Source organism: Chiloscyllium punctatum, chromosome 3 (assembly GCF_047496795.1).
Source record: "Chiloscyllium punctatum isolate Juve2018m chromosome 3, sChiPun1.3, whole genome shotgun sequence".
Lineage (NCBI taxonomy): Eukaryota > Metazoa > Chordata > Chondrichthyes > Orectolobiformes > Hemiscylliidae > Chiloscyllium > Chiloscyllium punctatum.
In genome coordinates, this window is record NC_092741.1 from 102992864 (window position 1) to 103016169 (window position 23306).

The window sequence follows — 23306 nt, forward strand, 5'->3', positions numbered from 1 at the left end:
CTTATGCCCGAAACGTCGATTCTCCTGCTCCTTGGATGCTGCCTGACCTGCTGTGCTTTTCCAGCAACACATTTTTCAGCTCTGCTGGTGAGAAAGTCAACATCATGCATACTAAGATTAGAGTTAAAATTATAATAAGGGAAAACCAATGAAGTGTCATCAGACCATATCTGCATATTTAAACCTGCTTAATCCTAGGTTTAGGATTCTTGCTACCAACTCAAAGGACAAGTTAAAATTGAAGGATGTAATTGTACTGGAGACAGTTCAGAGAAGGCTCACTAGATTAATTCCACGGATGAAAGGCTTGTCTTATGAGTAGAGATTGAGCAGTTTAACCCTACACTTCAAGTTTAGAAATATAAGAAGAGATCTAATTGAGATATACGAAATGCTAACGGGGATTTACAAAGTAGATGTAAAGCAGATGTTTCACCTTGCAAGGCAATCATTACTTTAGTCAAAAGGATGGCAGATTTAAAACAGAGATGAAGAGAAATTACTACACTCAAAATGTTGTGAATCTGTGGAATTTACTACCCTAGAAGTTCAGTGGATACCGGAATAAATTTAAGAGGTGGTAGACATATTTTTAATTAGTAATGGGTTAAAGGGTTATGGAAAGCAGGCAGCAGAGGAGTTGAGAAGGAGATGGGATGAGCCATGATTATATTAAACGGTGAAGCAGCCGTGAGGCACTGAAATGCCTATTCCTGTTCCTATTTTTTATGATTTTATGGAAGCAGCAGTGTCTTCTCAGGACGTGAGCAATAGATCAGCAGGGCAATTTTAACTGCTGCCCACACTTTTGTTTGGCAAGTAATCTAAATTGCGCCTATGCTTGTACCACTGAACAAATAAATACTAATTTTCAATTAAGAATTGCTGATGTTTCAATCATTAAAATAAACAATTGAAGCAATTCTGGAAATTCTGCTCCATACTCAGAATACAGCATTCTAAGTGACTACATAATTGACACTCAGATGACTACAGAGGTGAACTATATATAAAATAACTTACATTTATCGGACTCCTTCTTTGTTTCTGACCTTCACCATCTTGAAAGTCATCTAGGTCAGACTCAGAAACATCACTAGACGGTTCAACTTCATTAAGTTCTTCATCCTCAATCTCTTCGTCATCAGTTATTTCATCCGAGATCACAAAATCTTTGTCATCTGACAGGTCATCAAAAACATCACTGATCTTCTGCCTCTTCCTTCCTTTTCTTCGTTTCGGGGAAGATGGAGGTTGCAACAACATTTGATCCAGAGAATGGTCTGGCTCACTATCATTTATATTGCCAGCCACATCATCTACCTTATAAGGAGGTGACTTTATTTGCTCTACTATTTCATGTAGGTAAAGTAAGGCACTGAAAGAAAAGACAATGAAACTTAATAACTACACACATGAAGATGTTAAATTATAATATTTCTCACATTGAAACTTATCATACATGACACTCAAGAGTGAAACTCTCCCACTTACTCCCATCCAACAAATTATGCCACATGTTCAATATCTATAATGTAAGTTTTAAAAAAAACATATCATTTTGGGAAAAGGTCAAACAACATTCAAAATTATTTAAAGGAAGTAGATTACAATTAACAAAATACACAGATATCCAGACACAAAAATGATTGCAGGACACCAAAATGCACCAAAAGTATGCTACACTGTTGAACAACATAGTATGAATTAATTAATCCTTTCACATAAGTTGCTAATCTCAACTACGTGATGGTCATCCGGGCTAGTATCAAGCAGAGTTGAGGTGTCTCAAACAGTCAATCATCTGTGCAGCTTTTTGCAAGTAGTTTCAGATACCTGAAACTAAATCTTAATATACAACATTAAGTGATCCAAGAAAGAAAAAAGAAAACACTTCAGAAGAAAATAAATTGGTTAAGCAGCATAACATGCTGTACTTTAAGTTAAACTCAAGACACTGATGTCATGAAATAACATGAAATAACTTGTTCAAAAAAAAAACTACGAGATCCTTGGTTGGGAAAGAGAGATGAGCCAAAGTAAGCATTACTATTTAGACATGGAGGGAGGGTAGGAAAAACTCTGTCATCCAATACAATGTCTCAACATAACAACAATTTTTATAATTAAATAGACAGTGTTTTCATCTTACCTTGGAACCAGGTCTGAATTCAAGTCTCACTGCCCTGGAGGTGCTATAATATGTCTGAGCAGGTTGATTGAAAATACTTACTAGGCAATGTCCCTGCCTCTGGGCCAGAGTTCAAATCCCACCTGCTCCAAATCTGTGTCATAACATTTCTGAACAGGTTGATTAAAAGAATCTACAAGTGTTTCTTAAATGAAAAATAAAAACTGAAAGAAAAATCACCAACAAAAACAGATGTGTTGGTGTCTGTGGAGAGAAATCAGAGTTAAGGCAAACAGTTCTAAAGAACGGTGCTGGACCTGAAACATTAGCTTTGATTTCTCTCCACAGATGCTGCCAGACCTGCTGAGCCTTTCCAGTAATTTTCTGTTTTTGTTTCTTAGGCAATGCCACAGTTTCACCTATGCTCCTCCGAATCCAATTCAGGCCTAAAGCACTCTGTAATTTTCAAAATTACAGATAGAATTAATGTGAACTAGTTTGACGCAGTGGTCTTTTGACTTATTTTTCAGGTTAACTTAAAAATCATTTTTTAATTTGATAATTCCTGCACATTTATTTTCAGTATGTATCAATAACATAGTCTCTCTGTTGCTTTCTAAGCTGAAAAGCTCAAGTTATTTCAGTCTTTCCCCATAATTAGCACCAGGTTTTGGCTTATAATTCTCTGCAATTGTTCCCAAAACTTGAAATATGTCCCCTGTACTTTGTAAAAAGCACTAAATTTATGACTTGTATTCCATTGTTTCAACTACAGATATTATAATTCTAATGGTTTTACTGAAATCTGTTCTGTTTTGATTGGGCATATTTAATATTAATTAGGAACTTTGAGGTCAGGTTAGTGTGGAGCACACTCTAGGACTTCAACTCATATCCAGTTTAGTATTTCAGTGCAGTGCCAAGATTGTCAAATGTTTCAGGTTTCCGATGGGATGTTATAGTGAGGACTAAACTGTCTGTTCTGATGAAAGCTAAAAAAAAATCCCACAGCATTCTTTACAGACTATGGAATTGACACTTGATCATCAATTGAAGCAAAATAACTGGACATTTATCCTAGTTATTTGCAGAATTTTACTATGAGAAGATTTATTGCCACACTTCACTACATCATAACGATTGGCTGTAAGAATAAATCAGTAGCTATGAACAGCTTCGGTAGTACATGATAATGTACTAAACAAATCAGTGCTTTTTTTCAAAATCTATCTTCAACTTCAATCCAAAGTAGGGCTAGAATTCACACTATTCTGGCTCAGACGAGAATGCTGCCATTCATGGAGCTTGTGCAGTGTCATTTTTCCTTCCTGTATGCAGTAAACTAAATTTCTCTCATTTTGAATTTAATATTTAAACAAACTTGCATGCTCCCTGTGCAATTGTTCTGTCATTGCTGACTTAGACTTCTGATTCTACACCCTATCCAATTCAATATAAATTATCTCCTACGTTTAATAGTAAAACTCTGATTTTGCAATTAGTATGGTGCGGCTTCAAGCTCCATTCCAGAATATGACTCATAACCTTTGCAATAGTCCTGAGGCTCAACTGCACACTTTCAGAATAGATATTAAACTGAAGCCCTGTCCAACAGAAAATATTATATGGTGCTATTCAAAGAGCCCACAAGTTTATATCTTGATTAACATGTGAGCACTAATTACAAAAACTGCATGATACATTCATAGCGCTTCCTATCCTCTTCAAGTTCTTCACCTCTAGTCTCTTCTCTTTTTTTTGTCATGTCACACTCATGAACTTGCAAAGTGACTTCTAATCCTTCTTCCTGTTTCTTCACTACCTAATGGTTCTTGTTTGCGATCCGGGACTCTCACTTAATTTCAGGTAGAGACTCAACTGTGCTTCACAAATGAACCTACTCATTTGGCGCAAAAGGATAAAAGCAAGAAAGAGAATAAAAATGCTCAAGTGAGATCAAAACAGGGACTTGCACCAAAAAGCCATTCTTTAAAAGCTAAGCAATAAGAGCTTCAAGCAGAAAAGCAACCACAACATTCCAGCTATCCTCAGCTAATGCAGTTTGCATTAAGAAACAAAGTGCTAACACGTCATATTTTTACAAGAACTATAAGACCATAAGACATAGGAATGGAAGGAAAGCCATTCGGCCCATCAAGTCCACTCCGCCATGATGGCTGCCTGGCTGATGAGCATTTCAATGCTACTTACCTGCAGTCTCCCCGTATCCCTCAATTCCTTGCGAGATTAATTTATCAATCTCTGCCTTGAAGACATTTAATGTCCCGGCATCCACTGCACTCCCTGGCAATGAATTCTACAGGCCCACCACTCTCTGAAGAAATGTCTCTTCAATTCCATTCTAAATTGACCTAATTCTAAGGCTGTGCCCGCTGGTCCCAGTATCCCCGGCTGATGGAAACAAATTCCCAGCGTCCACCCTTTCTAAGCCATACATTATCTTGTAAGTTTCTATTAGATCTCCCCTCAACCTTCTGAACGCTAACGAATACAATCCCAGGATCCTCAGCCGTTCATCGTATGTTAGGCCTACCATTCCAGGCATCATCCGTGTGAATCGCCGCTGGGCACGCTCCAGTGCCAGTATGTCCTTCCTGACATGTGAGGCCCAAAATGGGGCCTAACCAGAGCTTCATAAAGTCTCAGTAGCACATCGCTGCTTTTATTAGATTAGATTAGATTAGATTAGATTAGATTACTTACAGTGTGGAAACAGGCCCTTCGGCCCAACAAGTCCAAACCGCCCCGCCGAAGTGCAACCCACCCATACCCCTACATTTACCCCTTACCTAACACTACGGGCAATTTAGCATGGCCAATTCACCTGACCTGCACATCTTTGGACTGTGGGAGAAAACCGGAGCACCCGGAGGAAACCCACGCAGACACGGGGAGAACGTGCAAACTCCACACAGTTAGTCGCCTGAGTCAGGACCTTCTTCCAACCTTCTTGAGATAAATGACAATATTACATTCACTTTCTTAACCACAGACTCAACCCGCAAGTCAACCTTTAGAGAATTCTGGACTGGCACCCCCAAATCCCTTTGTACTTTGACTTTATTAATTTTCTCACCAGTTAGAAAATAGTCCACACCTGTATTCTTTTTTCCAAAGTGCAAGACCTCGCATTTGCTCACATTGAATTCCATCAGCCATTTCTCGGACCACTCTCCTAAACTGTCAAAATCTTTCTGCAGCCTCCCCACCTCCTCAGAACTACCTTCATATCATCGGCGAACTTCACCAGAATGATATAGAGTGAACAGCTGCGGCCCCAATACTGAACCCTGCTGGACACCACTTGTCACTAGCTGCCATTCCGAAAAAAAACCTTTTATCCTTCTGCCAGACAGCCAATCCTCAATCCATGCCAGTTGCTCATCTCAAACGCCATGGGCCCTCACTTTGCTCAGCAGCCTCCTGGGAGGCACCTTAACAAAGGCCTTTTGGAAGCTGAGATAGATAGCAGCCACTGAGTTTCCCTGGTCTAAGCTACTTGTTACCTCTTCAAAGAATTCTAACAGGTTTGTCAGGCACAACCTCCCCTTACTGACTTGTTCTAATCCGACCCTGCACTTACAAGAATTTAGAAATCTCATTCTTAACGGCAGGGATTCTAGAATTTTACCTTCAACCGAGGTTAGGCTAATTGGCCTATAATTTTCCATCTTTTGTCTTGATCCTTTCTTGAACAAGTGGGATACAACAGTGATTTTCCAATCATCTGGGACTCCAGTGATTTTTTGAAAGGTCACAACCAATGCCTCAGCTATTTCTTCAGCCACCTCCCTCAGAACTCTAGGAGGTAGCCCATCAAGGCCAGGAGATTTATCAATTTTTAGACCTTTTAGCTTGTGTAGCACTTTCTCTTTTGTAATGGCTACCATACACAACTCTGCCCCTTGACTCTCCTTAATTGTTGGGACATTACTCATGTCTTCCAACGTGAAGACTGACAAAGTATTTAATAAGTTCCTCAACTATTTCCTTATCTTCCATCACCAACCTGCCTGTATCAATTTGGAGCAGCCCAATTTCTACTTTCGCCTCTCGTTTGTTTATGTATTGAAAGAAACTTTTATTATCATTTCTAATATTACTGGCTAGCTTAATTTCATACTTGATCCTCTACTTCCTTATTTCTCTCTTTGTTATCCTCTGTTTGTTTTTGTAGTCTTCCCAATCTTCTGATTTCCCGGTGCTCTTGGCTACTTCACAGGCTCTCTCTTTTACACTCAACTACTCCTGCCATTGTTGCTCTACTGTCTTCCCCACTAGGCTCTGTGTCTAGTTGAACGAAACCAAGAAACTAATTCAGAGATTCAGGGTTTGCAGTTTGCCTGCAATGAACAGAGAAAAGACTCAAAAATGTAAAACATATTTTTAAAATGAATTATAAATTGTAGCCAAACTTTGTCCTATGTTTAAGAATTAGCATAACCTTGGTTCAGTTGGTATGACTCCTATCACCGAGTAAAAAGACCTATCCAAGATTCTTGCACATGAAATTTACGCTAACACTCCAATGAAGTACTACGAATAAAAACAGAAAATGTTAGATTTCAAACATTTTGTTTTTATTTCTATTTCTATTTCATATTTCCAGCACCCATTGTATTTTACTTTTGTTCTCTACGGATGCTGCAAAGACCCACTGGTGTATTTTTTTTCCCTTATATTTTGTTTTTTGTTCAGATCACCAGCATCGATAATATTTTGCTGTTAGTTGTATAAGGTTCCATGCTCAGTGTATGGGAGACTCCCCCTGATATCAACCCAATATTTCTTAATAATCATTAACAAAATAGATTATAGAATCATAAAGGATTTACAGCATTGAAACAGACCCTTTGGCCCACCAGATCTATGCCAACCAACAAACACAAAGTTACAGTAATCCCATTTACTTACACCTGGTCCACAATGTACTATGCCCTTGCGTTTTAAGTGCAGGTCATTCTGCTATAATGCAAATTCACTGTAACGTGACTGACTAATAGGGGACTCTGTTTCTAAAGTGCAAACTTTTAAGACATGTGTTGGCTATAGTATCACCAACACTTAGTGTTATTTGTATTGCACGATTTTTGTGTAGCCTAGGGTTGCACAGGAATGCAATTATTGCGCTATAGGAGAAATTACTGTGCTCATCATTAAATGCTTCTAATGTTGCAAGAGCTCCTGCCTATCCCACCCTTTCAAGCAGCAATTCCCAGATGTACACCACACTCTGGGTCAAATCTCTCCTAAATCATTTGCTCTTCACTTTAAAAACTTATGCCCTCTGATCTTAGACATGTCTGCCATGGGGAAGAGATTCTCACTCTATGGGCAGCACAGTGGCTCAATGGTGAACACTGCTGCCTCACAGCGCCAGGGACCTGGGTTCGATTCCAGCCTCTGGCGACTGTCTGTATGGAGTTTGCACATTCTCCCAGTGTCTGCGTGGGTTTCCTCTCTCAATTCAAAGATACACAGGTTAGATGAGTTAGTCATACTAACTGCCCATAGTGTTCATGGATGTGTACGTTAGGTGCATTAGTCAGGGGTAAATGTAGAGTAATAGGATCTGGGTGGGATACTCTTTGAAGGGTCAGTGTACACTTGTTGGGCTGAATAGCTTGTTTCCATATTGTTGGGGTTCTTAAAAAAAAAATTCTATTCTATGCCTGTTTTGTACACCTCAATTAGATCGTCACTCAGTTTCCTCTTCTTCAAGAAAAACAAACCCAGGCTATCCTCATAAATGTTTCATCCCAGACAACTTCCTGGTGAACCTCTTCTGCACCCTCCCCAGTGCAATCATGAAACTTCTAACAGTGCGACAACCAGAACTGAACTCAGTATTCCACCTGTGACCTAACCAATGTTTTATGAAGTTGTAACAAGACTTCCTTGCTCCGATATTCGATGGTCTGGCTAATGAAGGCAAGCATCCTCTATGCCTTCTTTATCACCCTGTCTACCTGTGCTGACATCTTGAGGTATCTATGTATTTGTACATCAAGGTTGATCTTTACTTCCTAAGGACCCCTTCCCAGAATGCATCACCTCATAATTATTGACACTAAACTCCATCATCAGCCAGATTCACCAGCCTGAGACCATTCTTCTCACTATCAACAATGCCATCAAATTTTGTGTCATCTGCAAACTTACTGATTATACCCTCCACATTCACATTGTTAATGACATAACTAACAGCAAACATCCCAGTATGGATCCACGTGGTACAGTACAAGTCTCAGGCCTCCAATCCCAAAAACATCCCTCTACCATCATCCTTTGCTTCTTGTTTGCAAGCTAATTTTGGATGCAGTTTGCCAATTATCTGATTATCATATTTATGCTTGTGTTATCAAATGGCTGCCAGATTTTCTACATTGTTACTGTGACTGCACTTCAAAAGGAATGTTATTGCTTATAAAATGCATGAGGTGTTTTGAAGTCACGAAAGGTGCCAAGAACCAGCATCAACCTTGGGTCAGTTGCCAGAACACCTGCTACTGACTCAGAAGATGGATTACAGTTGTTACTCCATATTCTGGACTATGAAATGTAGGTTGACACTCCAATGCAGTATTTCAAAATTTTAAAAACTCCTTTGTGAAATACATATGTCACTGGAACGATCAGTATATGTTGAACCCAACTACTGGAACGTTAATTATCAATAGTACAATGGCTGTTTATGAATAGTAAGTTAATAGAAAAGCAAGAAATAAATTTTAAACATCAAAATCTGTTGTATAACAGAGCTTTCCATTTTCTGGTCATGTACCAAATATACAAAAAACTGAAAATCTAAGGGACAGAATTTGTCATTAGCAAGATTATCACATTGGTTCTTAATGCACATATATTAAATTTATCTGTCTAGTGTTTTATAATTGGAATGAAATGGGGTGCAGCCATGTTAAATATTCAAATAGAAAAATTGCCAAAAATACTTCTAACTTTTTCAATCAAAGGGTCAAATGCATTAAAGCCCTATTATTTCAGATGCAATTATGTTAACCTATTTATTTCTATGATTCTTTTAACACATGATGAAAAAGGTTCAACACTACTAGAACAAAAAAAATCTCAAGCACAACTCATCTTGAGCTACTCATGTCATCAGTCATGACTTGGTTGGTAGCATTCTTGCTAGAGTCTATTCACACGTACTGGCTTGACATTCTATTTGAGGACTTGAGTACACAATACAGGCTCACAATCCACTTTGGATGGAGAGAGTGCTACACCTGAGATGCCATATTTCTAATTAGAAGTTAAACCAAGTCTGCCCGCTCAGTCGGACATAAGAATTCCATACTGATTCTCAAAGAAGAACAATCCTGTGGCCTGGTCAATACACATCTCTCGATTAACACTACAAATAGGTTACAGGTTCCACTCTACTTGAGGGATCTTACTGTGTGCAAAATGGCTGCATTACAGTGGCCATATTACAAATGCAGTTTATTGGTTATGAATTCCCATTTGGACAGCTTCAGCTCGTGAAAAGTGTGACTAGAAATGTTTTCTCAGCTTCCAATACGCATTGTGAACAGGTGATCAATAGGATATTGTACAGCTTGTTGAGCCTCCCTTTAGTCAGCTGCTCTACCTGCAATTGAGCAAGTTAAAGACAGATCAAAATGTCATACTTCTAGAGACAGCAGTTATAGTCATAGAGATGTACAGCATGGAAACAGACCCTTCAGTCCAACCCGTCCATGTCGACCAGATATCCCAAGCTGAAAATGTGTTGCTGGAAAAGCGCAGCAGGTCAGGCAGCATCCAAGGAGCAGGAGAATTGATGTTTCGGGCATGAGCCCTTCTTCAGGAATCATTCCTGAAGAAGGGCTCATGCCCAAAACGTCAATTCTCCTGCTCCTTGGATGCTGCCTGACCTGCTGCGCTTTTCCAGCAACACATTTTCAGTTCTGATCTCCAGCATCTGCAGTCCTCACTTTCCCGGACCAGATATCCCAACCTAATCAAGTCCCACCTGCCAGCACCCAGCCCATATCCCTCCAAACCCTTCCTATTCATATACCCATCCAAATGCCTCTTAAATGTTGCAATTGTATCAGCCTCCACCACTTCCTCTGGCAGCTCATTCCATACACGCACCACCCTCTGTGTGAAGAAGTTGGCCCATAGGGGTCTTTTATATCTTTCCCCTCTCACACTAAACCTATGCCCTCTAGTTCTGGACTCCTCAACCCCAGGGAAAAAACTTTGCATATTTACCCTATCCATGTCCCTCATAATTTTGTAAACCTCTACAAGGTTACCCCTCAGCCTCCGATGCTCCAGGGAAAGCAGCCCCAGCCGGTTTCAGCCTCTCCCTATAGCTCAAATCCTCCAACCCTGGCAACATCCTTGTATATCTTTTCTGAACCCTTTCAAGTTTCACAATATCTTTCCGTTAGGAAGGAGACCAGAATTGCACGCAATATTCTAACAGTGGCCTAACCAATGTCCTGTACAGCTGCAACATGACCTCCCAACTCCTGGACTCAATACTCTGACCAATAAAAGAAAGCATACCAAACACCTTCTTCACTATCCTAGCCACCTGCGACTCCACTTTCAAGGAGCTATGAACCTGCACTCCAAGGTCTCTTTCTCTCTCCTTTTGGAAGGATTGTAATAAAATGCAGAATAAACTACAACTGAAGTTCAGAACAAGTAAGTTTCCAATGAGAGAATGTAAATAGTAGGCAAGGAGTGCAAAGGTAGAAATAGAAAAATTGCAGTTTTGAATCAGATTACTGATTTTTCATAATAAAACTAATTATTTCTGAAATTATTATATGCTCCATGAAAAGCTGGTCAATATTCTAATGATTTTATTTATATTGGGATGAAAATTCTGCAAAGTGGGACAAGCTTATCATCTCTATTTGCTTTATCATTCAAATTTGGAAACTATATATTCCATACATCTCCCAACATTTGTTTCCTAATTAGAGTGCTCTGTGGAAACCTTGCCGTCTCTTATTCCTCCCTCAGCACTGTGCCCCAGATCATGACACATTGTATGGTGCACAGTGAGCATAGCCATGTTCTAATTCTACATGGCAGCGATCTTTCATATATCAACGTGTCGACCACGTTCCATTCCATATTCAATCATATTCCATTCATAGCTCAGTTTCTGCCAACCATTACTTTGCAAGGAGAATGCATTAGACAATAGAAAAACAAACAAAGTTCTGGAAAAGCTCAGCGGGTCTGGCAGCATCTGTGGAGAGAAGTTAGTTAATGTTGCATGTCCGGTGACCTTTCTTCAGACCATGGAAACTTCACCTCACTCATCAGACCATTGAGAAATAAATATAGAACCAATCACACACTTTATAGTAGTTTCATGCTTAATGTACACTGATTTTAATATCTCAGTCTCTTTGTGTTGAGACTGGAGGTGTGATAACCCACTCCTGTTAGGGAGTCTTGCCTAAAGCTACAATTCAAGCACCTATGCATAACCAATAAGATTAGTTCCTTACGCTCTGGCCGCCCTCCTTTTTGGTCGACCACTTGCTGTTAGTTCATTCTCAGCACTGCTCTCTTCCAATAATCTCTGGACGATTGGCTTCAAGAGCCCATGGGTATCTGTACTCTCTTCTTGGGACACCATCTTATTTTTAGGTTTTCTTCCTTTCTTCTTAGGTATCTGCATTGGTGGTAGAGAATCAATCTGTGTGACATCACTGTTTTCAGAAATATCACCACCGGCCTTTGGAGTCTGCTGCAGTACTCTTTCAGCAGACACTACTTTTGCATTCTTAGGTCTTCTTCCTCGTTTTGTCAGGATCTTCACCGGTTCACAAATTCCCATCTCATTGTTACTATTATTTATAGCATCATCACAAATCTGCTTTGATGGCATTTGCTGCACTGCTCTTTCAATTGATGTTATTTTTGCATTCTTAGGTTTTCTTCCTCGTTTTGTCAGGATCTTCACTGATTCATGAATTCCCACCTCACTGTTACTATCATTTTTAGCATCATCACAAATCTGCTTTGATGGCATGTGCGGCACTACTCTTCCCATTGATGTTATTTTTGCATTCTTAGGTTTTCGTCCTCTTTTCTTTGGGATATTGACTGGTTGAGGAGCTCCCAATTCAAATTTATCATCACTCACAACAACATCAAAATCTCCTTTTAATGTTTGTGACACTGTTCCTTCAAGAGACAGCGCTTTTGTATTTTTAGGTTTTCTTGCTTGTTTCTTTGTAACCAGCCCTGGTTCAAGATTTCCCACTTCTGGGCCACCACTATTTTCAGTGTTGCCATGACTGGGAATTCCTTTTGCAATTGCAACCACTGTAATTTTAGGCTTTCTTCCTCGTTTCTTAGGGATGTTCACAGGATGAGCATCTGTTTCGCCAGGACAACCATTCACAGATATATCAAAAAGGTCCACTCCTGGATTATCCATCAGGTTATTTTGTTCTTTTTTGTACAGCTGCTGTCTTTTGTCTGCATTTTGCTGTACAAGTAATGGATCAGGAGCTAGACAAAACTTGATTCCAGACTCACTCAAAGTTACAGCATTCTCATCTGCAGCAGAATGTTTTAAGTGATTAATTAGTGAATCTTTTCCCCTTTTTCTCTGTTGGCTTTCTACCTCACAAGTATGCTGCTCTGAAACTACCAGCACGTTGGGATGAAGACTGGTATCTTTTGAAGCAATTGCGGAACATACGACACTACTCTTACTCACAGTGGAATGACACTCTGCAGATTGTAAACTGTGATTTGCAGATTTAGATTTCTCTTTATTAATGTTAGCACTTTGCTGTAAAAGGGTTGTATCAAACATTTGATGGTTTTCATCTGCAGACACTGCAGAAGCTATCACATCTGTAGTAAAAAGATCAGTTGTTAATTTTAGGTCAGAGACAAGCAGTCTTTTGCTTTTTTGTGGACTTTTGTCATTAGTTGCTGCTCGCCCTGATGTTTTAACATCAACCACTGGTTTAGAAACTTGTATGGATGCTGCAGATATAAAGGAAGAATTCTTGTTAGTACTGCCAATTAACTTTAAACTGTCATGGTCTTTTTCAATGAAGCCAGATACATAAATGGCTTCTTTTGCCAAACATACATCACTCTCAGCAGGGTTCCCCATGTGAAAATCACTGGTTGAAGGTCCCAATCCATCATTACTTATGTGGGCTGTTGATCTTGCAGGGGTTTGACCAGCTTCGACAGACACAGCCGTTTTTTGTGCTTCTTCTGTATCAGCCTCACAGGTATCCTGAAGATTTGGTTCCATAAATATATTTTCTTTCTTATACACTTCAGGCAATTGATTAACTCAGGCTCAGCAATTTCATTAAAATCTATAAAAACAAAATGAAAAATGTCAAATTCTGCACTGCAATGAAGCATAGCATCTTTCACATTACATTGCCTTTCGCATTTTCAAGTTCATATTGCAAAACTAAAGTTCAAACAAAGCAGGTAAACACCAAAAACGTTTACACATTGCATCTCAGAACTTGAGATATCAAGACTATACAAATAGTTAATTGCAGGGCTGATATCAGCATTTTATTCTCAACTACACTGACTTCAGCAGTGATCATAAGCCCACCAGTTCCAAAATGCAGAGAATTTAGGGATTCGAAGGAAGTCATTGGGCATCTTGCACCTACTTTTTTCACAGAAAATACATACTTCAAAATTACTCATTTAGTTTGCAAACACCCTGAAACTTTCCTCATGACTCCACAATAATCAAAGAGTGGAGAATGTGGTGCTGGAAAAGCACAGGTCAGGCAGCATCTGAGGAGCAGGAGAATTTATGTTTTGGGTATAAGCCCTTCATCAGGAATGTGGCGCTGGTAGCGAGTCTGCTTCAGGGAAGGGGAATTTATCTGGAGGGTGCACTGAGAGAGAGACTCCACGTTTCTTGAAGAGAGAGAATTTCTACAAGGTAGACAGCATTGGAAAAGGCTTTGTAGTGGGGTTAAAATCAACTAGGAGAAAGTAAGGACTGCAGATGCTGGAGATTAGAGTCAAGAGTGTGGTGCTGGAAAAGCACAGCAGGTCAGGCAGCATCCAAGGAGCAGGAGAATCAACATTTCAGGCATCACCCTTAAAAGGCCATTTGGCCCAACAAATCCACACTGATCCTCCAAATAGTAAGTCACCCAGTCCCACTCCCCTACCCTATTGACGTACGTTTACCCTGACTAATGCTCCGAACCAACATATCCCTGAACACTATGGGCAATTTAGCATGGCTAATTCACCAGACCTGCACTTTGGATTGTGGGAGGAAACTGGAGCACCCGGAGGAAACTCACGCAAACATGGGAAGAATCGAACCCTGATCCCATGCTAAATTACCCATACTGTTCAGGGATATGTAGGGTAGGTCCATTAGTCAGGGGAAATGTAAAGTAATAGGATGGGGAATGCGTCTAGTGAGATAGTCTTCAGAGAGTTGGCGTGGACTTGTTGGGTCAAATGGCCTGTTTCCACACTAGGGATTATGATTCACCTGAATAGTAGACCAGACTCCATTTTTTTCCCCCCTTGAGATCTAGGCCCCAGGCTCTGGAACTTTCCCCTCCAAACTGCTCAACCTTCTTACAACTTTTCTAAAAGAAAGAGTCTGGTATTCTAACCCAATATCTCCCTTCTTGGATTGGTGTCAATTTGATCTGATTATATTCCTGCCATGTCTTTGGTATTTCACTGAGTTGAAAGTCTTGTTTAAATCCACAACTGTTGTGACGGAAAAGGTTTATGGATAAAAAGGCATCAAGCTAAGTTTTCAAATGATGCGGGCGGGGTCGAAAAGGACATAAAAGATGCAAACTTGATCAGCCTCTACCCCCCCCCGCCCCCCCCCGCCCCCCGACACCCCCTGCCCGCCGCCCCCCCACCCCCCCTACCCCCTGCCCCCCCACACCCCCTCCTCGCCGCCCCCCCACACCCCCTCCTCGCCGCCCCCCCACCCCCCCTACCCCCTGCCCCCCCACACCCCCTCCTCGCCGCCCCCCCACCCCCCCTACCCCCTGCCCCCCCACACCCCCTCCTCGCCGCCCCCCCACCCCCCCCTACCCCCTGCCCCCCCACACCCCCTCCTCGCCGCCCCCCCACCCCCCCTACCCCCTGCCCCCCCACACCCCCTACCCCCTGCCCCCCCACACCCCCTCCTCGCGCGACGTTTTACTGCAGCATAAATAAGCTCGTTGGAAGTAAACACAAGGGAAAGTAAACGCATGAATGAGACTGTCATCCGCAGTGAAGTGACTGACAGCAGTTAAACTGGGCTGGGAGATCAAATGCTGTAATTAAACCCGACCCAGGGCAGCCTCGAGACCCCAGTGATATCAAGAATCCAGCTTCCTCAAAGAAAAGGCAGAGGGACAGAGGCGACAGGTCAGACAGGTTTGAGGGACTTATTGAGCGAATGACAGAACAGGCCCGTCTCCATTACGATCCTGTCGGCCTCAGATGAATTCGAAAGCTTTAATACCTTGTCTCATCGCACCCGCCCCGCGCCTGCGGGCTCCTACAATGCAGAATAAGGATGAGGCTCAGAAGCGGGCACACGCGGAACTTGGAGCCGCCGTTATTCTGTACAATAATCCACCTTCCACACCTCCCTTCCCAACCCTCCCGTTCCGTTCGGAAAGACCATGCAGTACTCAAACTGACAAATACCCAGAGAGCCTACGTACAGGGGAAGGGCTTCTTAAACCCTGTCTGATTGAAACCTCGACTGACCAATTAACAGGACTTCCCGAAATCACATTGTCGTATACGAAAAACAGGTAGGCGGGACTTCGGTGGGCAAACGTTGGAATGTTATCGAAAGGCGCGTGCGCACTCCTTCCCCCCCCCCCCCCGCCCGGGCACAGGGAATGTGACTGTACTGTTGATGCCAATTGGAGGATTTTGCTACCGTCTTGAATTCTAACACAGGGAAGGTTTCGCATCTGCTAAATTGCAATCAACCGGGACGAAGTGAAACCACCACGTTTAATGGAAATTTGTTCGAATATTCAAGGAAGGAATTTATTTTGGCCAGCTGCAGCCGGTGGCATGAAAAATTTACCTACGCTTCTACAACTTCGTGATTATATTTGGATTTAATTTGAAGGCAATTAGTTTTTCAATATTCGAAAAGGTTTAATCATAAGCAAGACGGAATCACTAACGTTAAAAAAATCCTTCGTCTACGTTTCGTCTCACGGTAATGAATTTATGGATGTAGGGTTGTAAATAAGACATTAGCTACCACTGTTGCCAACTCCCCAGGACTACTTAAAAGTTAAGGGAATAGATAAGAGTTTCTAAATCCACGACGAGGTGTTGTCTGCGTAAGTAGTCGGGCCAAGGATATCACTAGGCAGCTGCAAAATATACCGAAGGTAAGCAGTTAACTGTTGTGGTCTGTATTAATGGAGATGACACAGAGGGTAAGAGCTGGAGTTAAGGAATAAAAACAGCCAAATTTCATTGCTCAGGCTATATATCCATCAATTAGTAGGAACAATGTCGAAAGAGAATTACAGAAGTACACAGATTTATAAACTATACACCTTTGTCTATAGTTTATAATGATTAACGCAGCTGTCTCAGCACTCGGGACCCAGCCTTGGAGTTTTTGTTGGATGCTTTTGACGTGGATCGCAGTACAGAGCATAATTGCGAAGTTTGCAGGCGGTGTGAAGTTTTGAACAGTTGGGAGCTGTCAGACTTGACATGTTTAACATAGATTCTTGGCATGTGTTGTGGTCATATTGCAAGAATATGGAAGATGGCTAGTAAATATGAACTTGCAAATTGGATTTTCAACAATTCATAATTTTCAAGTGTCTTTATCCCATTGAGTTTTCCTCGGGCTGTTTAGATTAATGAAACAATGGGGTTAGTTGATATTCCTAAAAAATCTGAATTTCTGTACCAAGCTGTCTGTGTTGGTTTTCAACTCCCTCCCTCCTAATTGTGCCTCTTCATTCCAACATCCTTTTACTTACAAATTAACTAAAACTTGTAAATTTACATAATATATCAATGTAGGTCTATTTATCTCATCTACAGAAGACTGTTAACAGTGTTAATATTCAGGGAGAAGAAGATGCTTACAGAACAGGTGTCAGTGAAAAATGGTCAATCTTGACCACGAGACAACAGAATGACGCCTCGCACCAACGCAGGGTTGAGGTTTCTCAGGTGACTTTTAAACCTGTTAGATGAGACCCAAATCTAAGACTTGATCCACTTCCAGTATTGGCATTGAAAATTGCAAGTAAAAAGGACAGAGCAGTAGGGCATTTCAGAACTGTAATTTTAATGGACAACTGTGTCTTATGGACTTGAAATGTGTCAATAATTAAGAGTTTCCTTTATTTTGGAGAAGGCTAGTCCTGCTGGTCTTAAAAAAAACTCATCGAGTTTGTTTTTAAATGATTGACTTTGATCACAAATAGAAATTATTTCATGGTGAAAGAAATATTTTCTCTGTCTTTAACTAGTGGTTAAGGAAACAAACTGTTGGCCACGTCATTCACCAAGGTCCCATATATTTTATTAATAATACAACCAGCTCACATTTCAGTAGCTGCAGTGCAAAAATAACTGAATCACATGGGCAATGAGAAAAATTATGGTCCACTTCAGCAAATTCAAACCAAATAGCAAGACATAGATGACATTCAGGCTTGGTTTGATAAATGGCAGGTACTGCATACACCAAAGAAAATGACAATCAATGACTTCTCCCCAAAAAAAGAAGCTAAGCATGTCCTCCTATAATCAATGATAACAACATAACTGAGTCGTCACCAAGTTCTGTGGAACATCACTGACTAAAGTCTTGGAATTATACCATGGCTATCTCAACGCAAGACTCCCTAAAGTCTGTCCACCATTTGTTACAAGGCACAAGTCAGGAGTGCAACTTTCCACTTGCCTGGATTGGTGCAGCTTCAACACTCCAGAAGCTCCACATCATCCAATGCAAAACAACCTCATTATTTAAGGTGGTGAATGAGTGCAAATCATTTACTCATTCACCAGTGACATCGAAAAGATACACTAATGGGCCTCGAGGGCCCTCTCTGACGGCTTCTGTCAAACCTAAAGCCTCCACCACTTGAGTAGGGGGGGGTAGCTGCCACGTGGGAATGGCAGAAGCCTAGATTTCATTCATATCGCCCACCAGCCTGATTTGGAACTGTATTGATATACTGTCACTGATCAGAATCTTCAAAATCTATAGATTCATAGTTATAGCATGACAGATGTACCTCTACCACATGAACATCAGAAGATACTGTTTCATCTCCTCAAGGTGAAGTTTGAGTGTTAAATGTCTGCCACAACAATATGTAATGAATATATAAAGAACAAAATCACATCTTTTAACAGCTGCAAGTTACAAATTCCCCAAAGTGTACCCTGTTTCTTGGCAGTTTGAGTGGAATCCAGAAATGGTGGGGTGTTTCTATTTATTGCCATCTTTTCTTTGTTTGCATTCCAGAGACAGTTTAACCTGTACTGGAATCCTGAGCTTATGGAGATTTTAATTGGGAAAACTAGAGACAGGTTTCAAAGCATTTATCATCTGCTGGAAGACATCAGAATTGTGTTTGCATGCAGGTTTACACTATTGTAAGAAAATGGTCCTTCAAAACCCAGTATATTGTAAAGACAAATAGTTTACCTCATTCAGAAATGCCTGGCCTGGCTAGTCCTGTCATTCTCTGAGTCCCTCAAACCTTGCCAGCTCTGTCCCTCTGCCTTTTCTTTGACAAAGCTCAGTTCTTGCTATAACTGGGGTCTCGAGGTTGCCCTGAGTTGGGTTTGATTATATAATCTCCTCCCAGTCCAGTTTGACTGTTGTAAATCACTTCACTGCAGATGACAGTCTTATCCATATGTTTACTTTCCCTTGTCTTCACTTCCAACAAGCACTGATTTATGCTGTATTAAAATATGGCACAAGTGGGGGGTGTGGGGGGGATGCTGATCAAATTCACATCTTTCATGTCCTTTCCGACCCCCACCCACATCATTTGAAACTTAGCTTGATGTCTTTTCCGTTAGCCTAACATCTACCTTCTCCGTCACAACAGTTGTGGGTTTTGATAAGACCTTCAATGCAGTGAAAGACCAGAGACACAGCAGGAATATAATTAGACCAAATTGACACCAATCTAAGGAGGGAATAGAATGCCAGACCCTTGATTTAAAAAAAATTAATTTAGATTAGATTTCCTACAGTGTGGAAACAGGCCCTATGGCCCAACAAGTCCACACCGACTCTCCGAAGAATATCCCACCCAGACCCATTTCCCTCTGACTAATGCACCTAACACTATGGGCAATTTAGCATGGCCAATCCACCTAACCTGCACATCTTTAGACTGTGGGACAAAACTGGAGCCCCTGGGGGAAATCCACACAGCCACGGGGAGAATGTGCAAACTCCACACAGACAGGCGCCCAAGTTTGGAATTGAACCTGGGACCCTGGCGCTGTGAGCCACCGTGCTGCTCCTTGTAAGAAGGTTGAGCAGTTTGGAAATGAAAGTTCCAGAGCCTGGGGACTAAATCACAAGAAAGAAAGATGAAGTCTGCACGACTATTCAATAGAATCACATAATCCCTACAGCGTGGAAACAGGCCACTTGGTCCAACAAGGCTAAACTCTGGTTTCCAGCATCTGCAGTCCTCACTTTTGCCCACTTGGCTCAACAAGTCAACTTCACCACCAGGAGCATCTGGAATGAGGTGAGTGAATTTGCAGCATGGGTTGTTACCTGGGACTTTGATGTTGCGGCCATTTCGGAGACATTGTTACAGCAGGGACAGGAATGGTTGTTGCAGGTACCAAGAATTATATGCTCCAGTAAGAACAAAGATGGTAAAAGAGGGGGAAGTGTGGCATTGTTAGTCAAGTACAGTATTATGGTGGCAGAGGAGTTTGATGACTCATCTACTGAGGTAGTATGGGCCGCGGTTCGAAAGAGGAAAGAAGAAATCACCCTGTTGGGAGTTTTGTACAAGCCTCCATATAGTTCCAGACATGTAGACGGAAGGATAGCAATGATAATTTTGAATAGGAGCGAGAGTAAGTAGGTAGTTTTTATGGGTAGGTAGTTCAAATATTGACTGGAAATACTATAGTTTGAGTAATGTAAATGGGTAAGTTTTTGTCCACTGTGTGCAGCAGAACTTCCTAATACAGTATCTAAACAGTGCAACAAGGGGTGAGGCCACATTGGATTTGGTACTGTTAGATATGGAGGTAGGTGACTACTTTGGTGATTGTGTCCACAATGTGGTTATGTTTACTTTAGTGATTGAAAGGGATACATATATACAGAAAGTGTTATAGCTGGGGGAAAAGCAATTATGATGCGATTAGGCAAGAAAAGGGATGCGTGGGATGGGGAAGGAAATTGCAGGGGATGGGCACAATTGAAAGATGGAGCTTATTCAAGGAACAGCTACTGCGTGTCCTTGATACATATGTACCTGCAGGCGAGTGAGGAAGCTGTGGTTTACTAAAGAAGTTGAAACTCTTGTCAAGAGGAAGGTGGCGGCTTATATTAGGATGAGACATGAAGGCTGTTAGGGCACTTCAGAGGTACAAGCTAGCTAGGAAAGACCTAAAAAGAGAGCTATGAAGAGCCAGGAGGGGATATGATAAGTCATTGGCAGATAGGGTTTTCCTTGATCTTAAAGCTTTCCGTAGGTATATCAGGGAAAAAGGAATGACAACAGTAAAGGACAGTAGTGGGAAACTGTGCATGGAGTCTGAGGAGATAGGAGAAGCACTAAATAAATAATTTTCATTGGTATTGACACAAAGAGACAATGTTGTTGAGGATAATACCAAGATACAGGGTATTCGACGGGATGGAGGTTCACAAGAAGGTGTTAGCAATTCTGGAAAGTGTGAAAATAGATAAGTCCTCTGGGCTGAATGGGATTTATCCTAGGATTCTCTGGGAAGCCAGGGAGGAGAATACAGACTCTTTGGCTGTCATCATTGTGTACAGGAGTCGTGCCAGAAGACTGGAGAATAACAAATGTTCCCTTGTTCATGCATTGGAAAATGTTGTAAGGGATAGGTTTATCACCTACAAAGGAATATGTTCAGAAGGGAATAATTTCTGAAAGGATCAGAAAATTGGTTAGCTGAAAGAAGATAGGGTGGTGGTTGATGGGAAGTATTCATCCTGAAGTGCAGCTATGAGTGGTGTACTACAAGGATCTGTTTGAGGTGCACTGCTGTTTATCATTTTTATAAATGACCTGGATGAGGGCATAGAAGGATGGGTTAGTAAATTTCCAGATAACACTAAAGTTTGTAGAGTTGTGGATAGTGAGGAAGGATGGTGATAGTTATAGAGGGACATTGATAAGCTGCAGAGCTGGGCTGACAGGTGGCAAATGGAGTTTAATGCAGAGAAGTGTGAAGTGATTCACTTTGGAAGGAGTAACATGAATGCAGAGTACTGGGCTAATGGTAAGATTCTTGGTAGTGTAGGTGAGCAGAGAGACCTTGGTGTCCAGATACATAGATCCTTGAAGGTTGCCACCCAGGTTAATGGGGTTGTTAAGCAGGCATATGGTGTGTTAGTTCTTATTGGTAGAGGGACCGAGTTTCCGAACCATGAGGTCATGCTGCAGCAGTATAAAACTCTGGTGCGGCCACGCTTGGAGTATTGCGTACAATTCTATTCACCACGTTATAGGAAAGATGTGGAAACTTTGGAAAAGGTTCAGAGGAGATTCACTAGGATGTTGCCTGGTATGGAAGGAAGGTCTTAAGAGGAAAGGCTGAAGGACTTGAGACTGTTTTCGTTTGAGAGGAGGTTGAGAGGTGACTTCATTTAAACATATAAGACAATCAGGTTAGATAGGGTGGACAGTGAGAGCCTTTTTCTTTAGATGGCGATGGCTCACATGAGATGATATAGCTTTAAATTGAGAGGTGATAGATACAGATGTCAGAGGTAGTGTCTTAACTCAGAGTAGTAGGTGTGTATAGCGCACTGCCTGCAACAGTAGTAGACTTGCCAATGTTAAGGGCACTTAAATGGTCATTGGATAGGCATATGTATAAGAATGGCAAAAGTGAGGACCACAGATGCTGGATATCACAGTCTAGATTAGAGATGTCTTGGAAAAGCACAGCAGGTCAGGCAGCATCCAAGGAGAGGGAAAATTGACGTTTTGGGCAAAACCCTGATGAAGGGCTTTTGCCTGAAACGTCGATTTTCCTGCTCCTTGAATGCTGCCTGACCTGCTGTGCTTTTCCAGCACCACTCCAATCTAGATATGGATAAGAATGGAACAGTGCAGGCTAGAAGGGCCTTAGGTTGGTTTCACAGGTTTGCACAACATAGAGTGCTAAAGGGTCTGTACTGTTCCGTAATGATTTAAGTTCTAAGTTGATTAGGGATAATCAACACAGCTATGTGAAAGGTAGATCATGCCTCATAAACCTTATTGAGTTCTTTGAGATGGTGACCAAACAGGTGGATGAGGGTTAAGCGGTTGATGTGGTGTATATGGATTTCAGTAAGGCATTTGATAAGATTCCCCACAGTAGGCTATTGCACAAAATACAGAGGAATGGGATTGAGGGTGATTTAGTGGTTTGGACCAGAAATTGGCTAGCTGAAAGAAGACAGGGGGTGGTGGTTGATGGGAAATGTTCATCTTGCTGTTCAGTTACTAGTGGTGTACTGCAAGGATCTGTTTTGGGGCCACTGCTGTTTGTCATTTTTATAATTGACCTGGATGAGAGCGTAGAAGGATGGGTTAGTAAATTTATGAATGACATTAATGTGGGTGGTGTTGTGGACCATGCAGAAGGATGTTGCAGATTACAGAGGGGCATAGATAAGCTGCAGTGTAGGCTGTTAGGTGGCAAGTGGAGTTTAATGCGGAAAAGTGTGAGGTGATTTGGTTTAGAAGGAACAACAGGAATACAGAGTACTGGGCTAATGGTCAGATTCTTGGTAGTGTGGATGAACAGAGAGATCAGTGATATGTACTTCTTGTGGGATGTGGGAGTTTAAAGAGAGTTTAAGGGTTACTGTGGATTATATCTGCCCTAAATGCTGTTGGATGCGAATCTTACCTCATCACTTCTATCGGTCTCT

General features: G+C 41.4%; 1 protein-coding gene and 1 long non-coding RNA gene across 3 annotated transcripts in view; one reads left to right on the forward strand and one right to left on the reverse strand.

Annotated features, from left to right (window-relative positions):
- gtf3c2 (general transcription factor IIIC, polypeptide 2, beta) overlaps window positions 1-15820 on the reverse strand; it is a 144450-nt gene extending 128630 nt beyond the window's left edge. The window contains exons 1-3 of one of the 2 annotated variants that reach the window (XM_072557740.1): window positions 15654-15820; window positions 11659-13503; window positions 1024-1378 (exon numbers count right to left, since the gene is read on the reverse strand). In XM_072557740.1, the coding sequence (XP_072413841.1) occupies window positions 1024-1378; window positions 11659-13436 (2133 nt within the window). In that variant the 5' untranslated portion in view covers window positions 13437-13503; window positions 15654-15820. The remainder of the gene's footprint in view (window positions 1-1023; window positions 1379-11658; window positions 13504-15653) is intronic. The other variant, XM_072557749.1, reaches the window with a different exon arrangement.
- Window positions 15821-16035: 215 nt separating this feature from the next.
- Window positions 16036-23306, forward strand: part of LOC140463601 (uncharacterized) — a 48189-nt gene continuing 40918 nt past the window's right edge. The window contains exon 1 of the long non-coding RNA XR_011954702.1: window positions 16036-16551. This is a non-coding gene — a long non-coding RNA (uncharacterized lncRNA). The remainder of the gene's footprint in view (window positions 16552-23306) is intronic.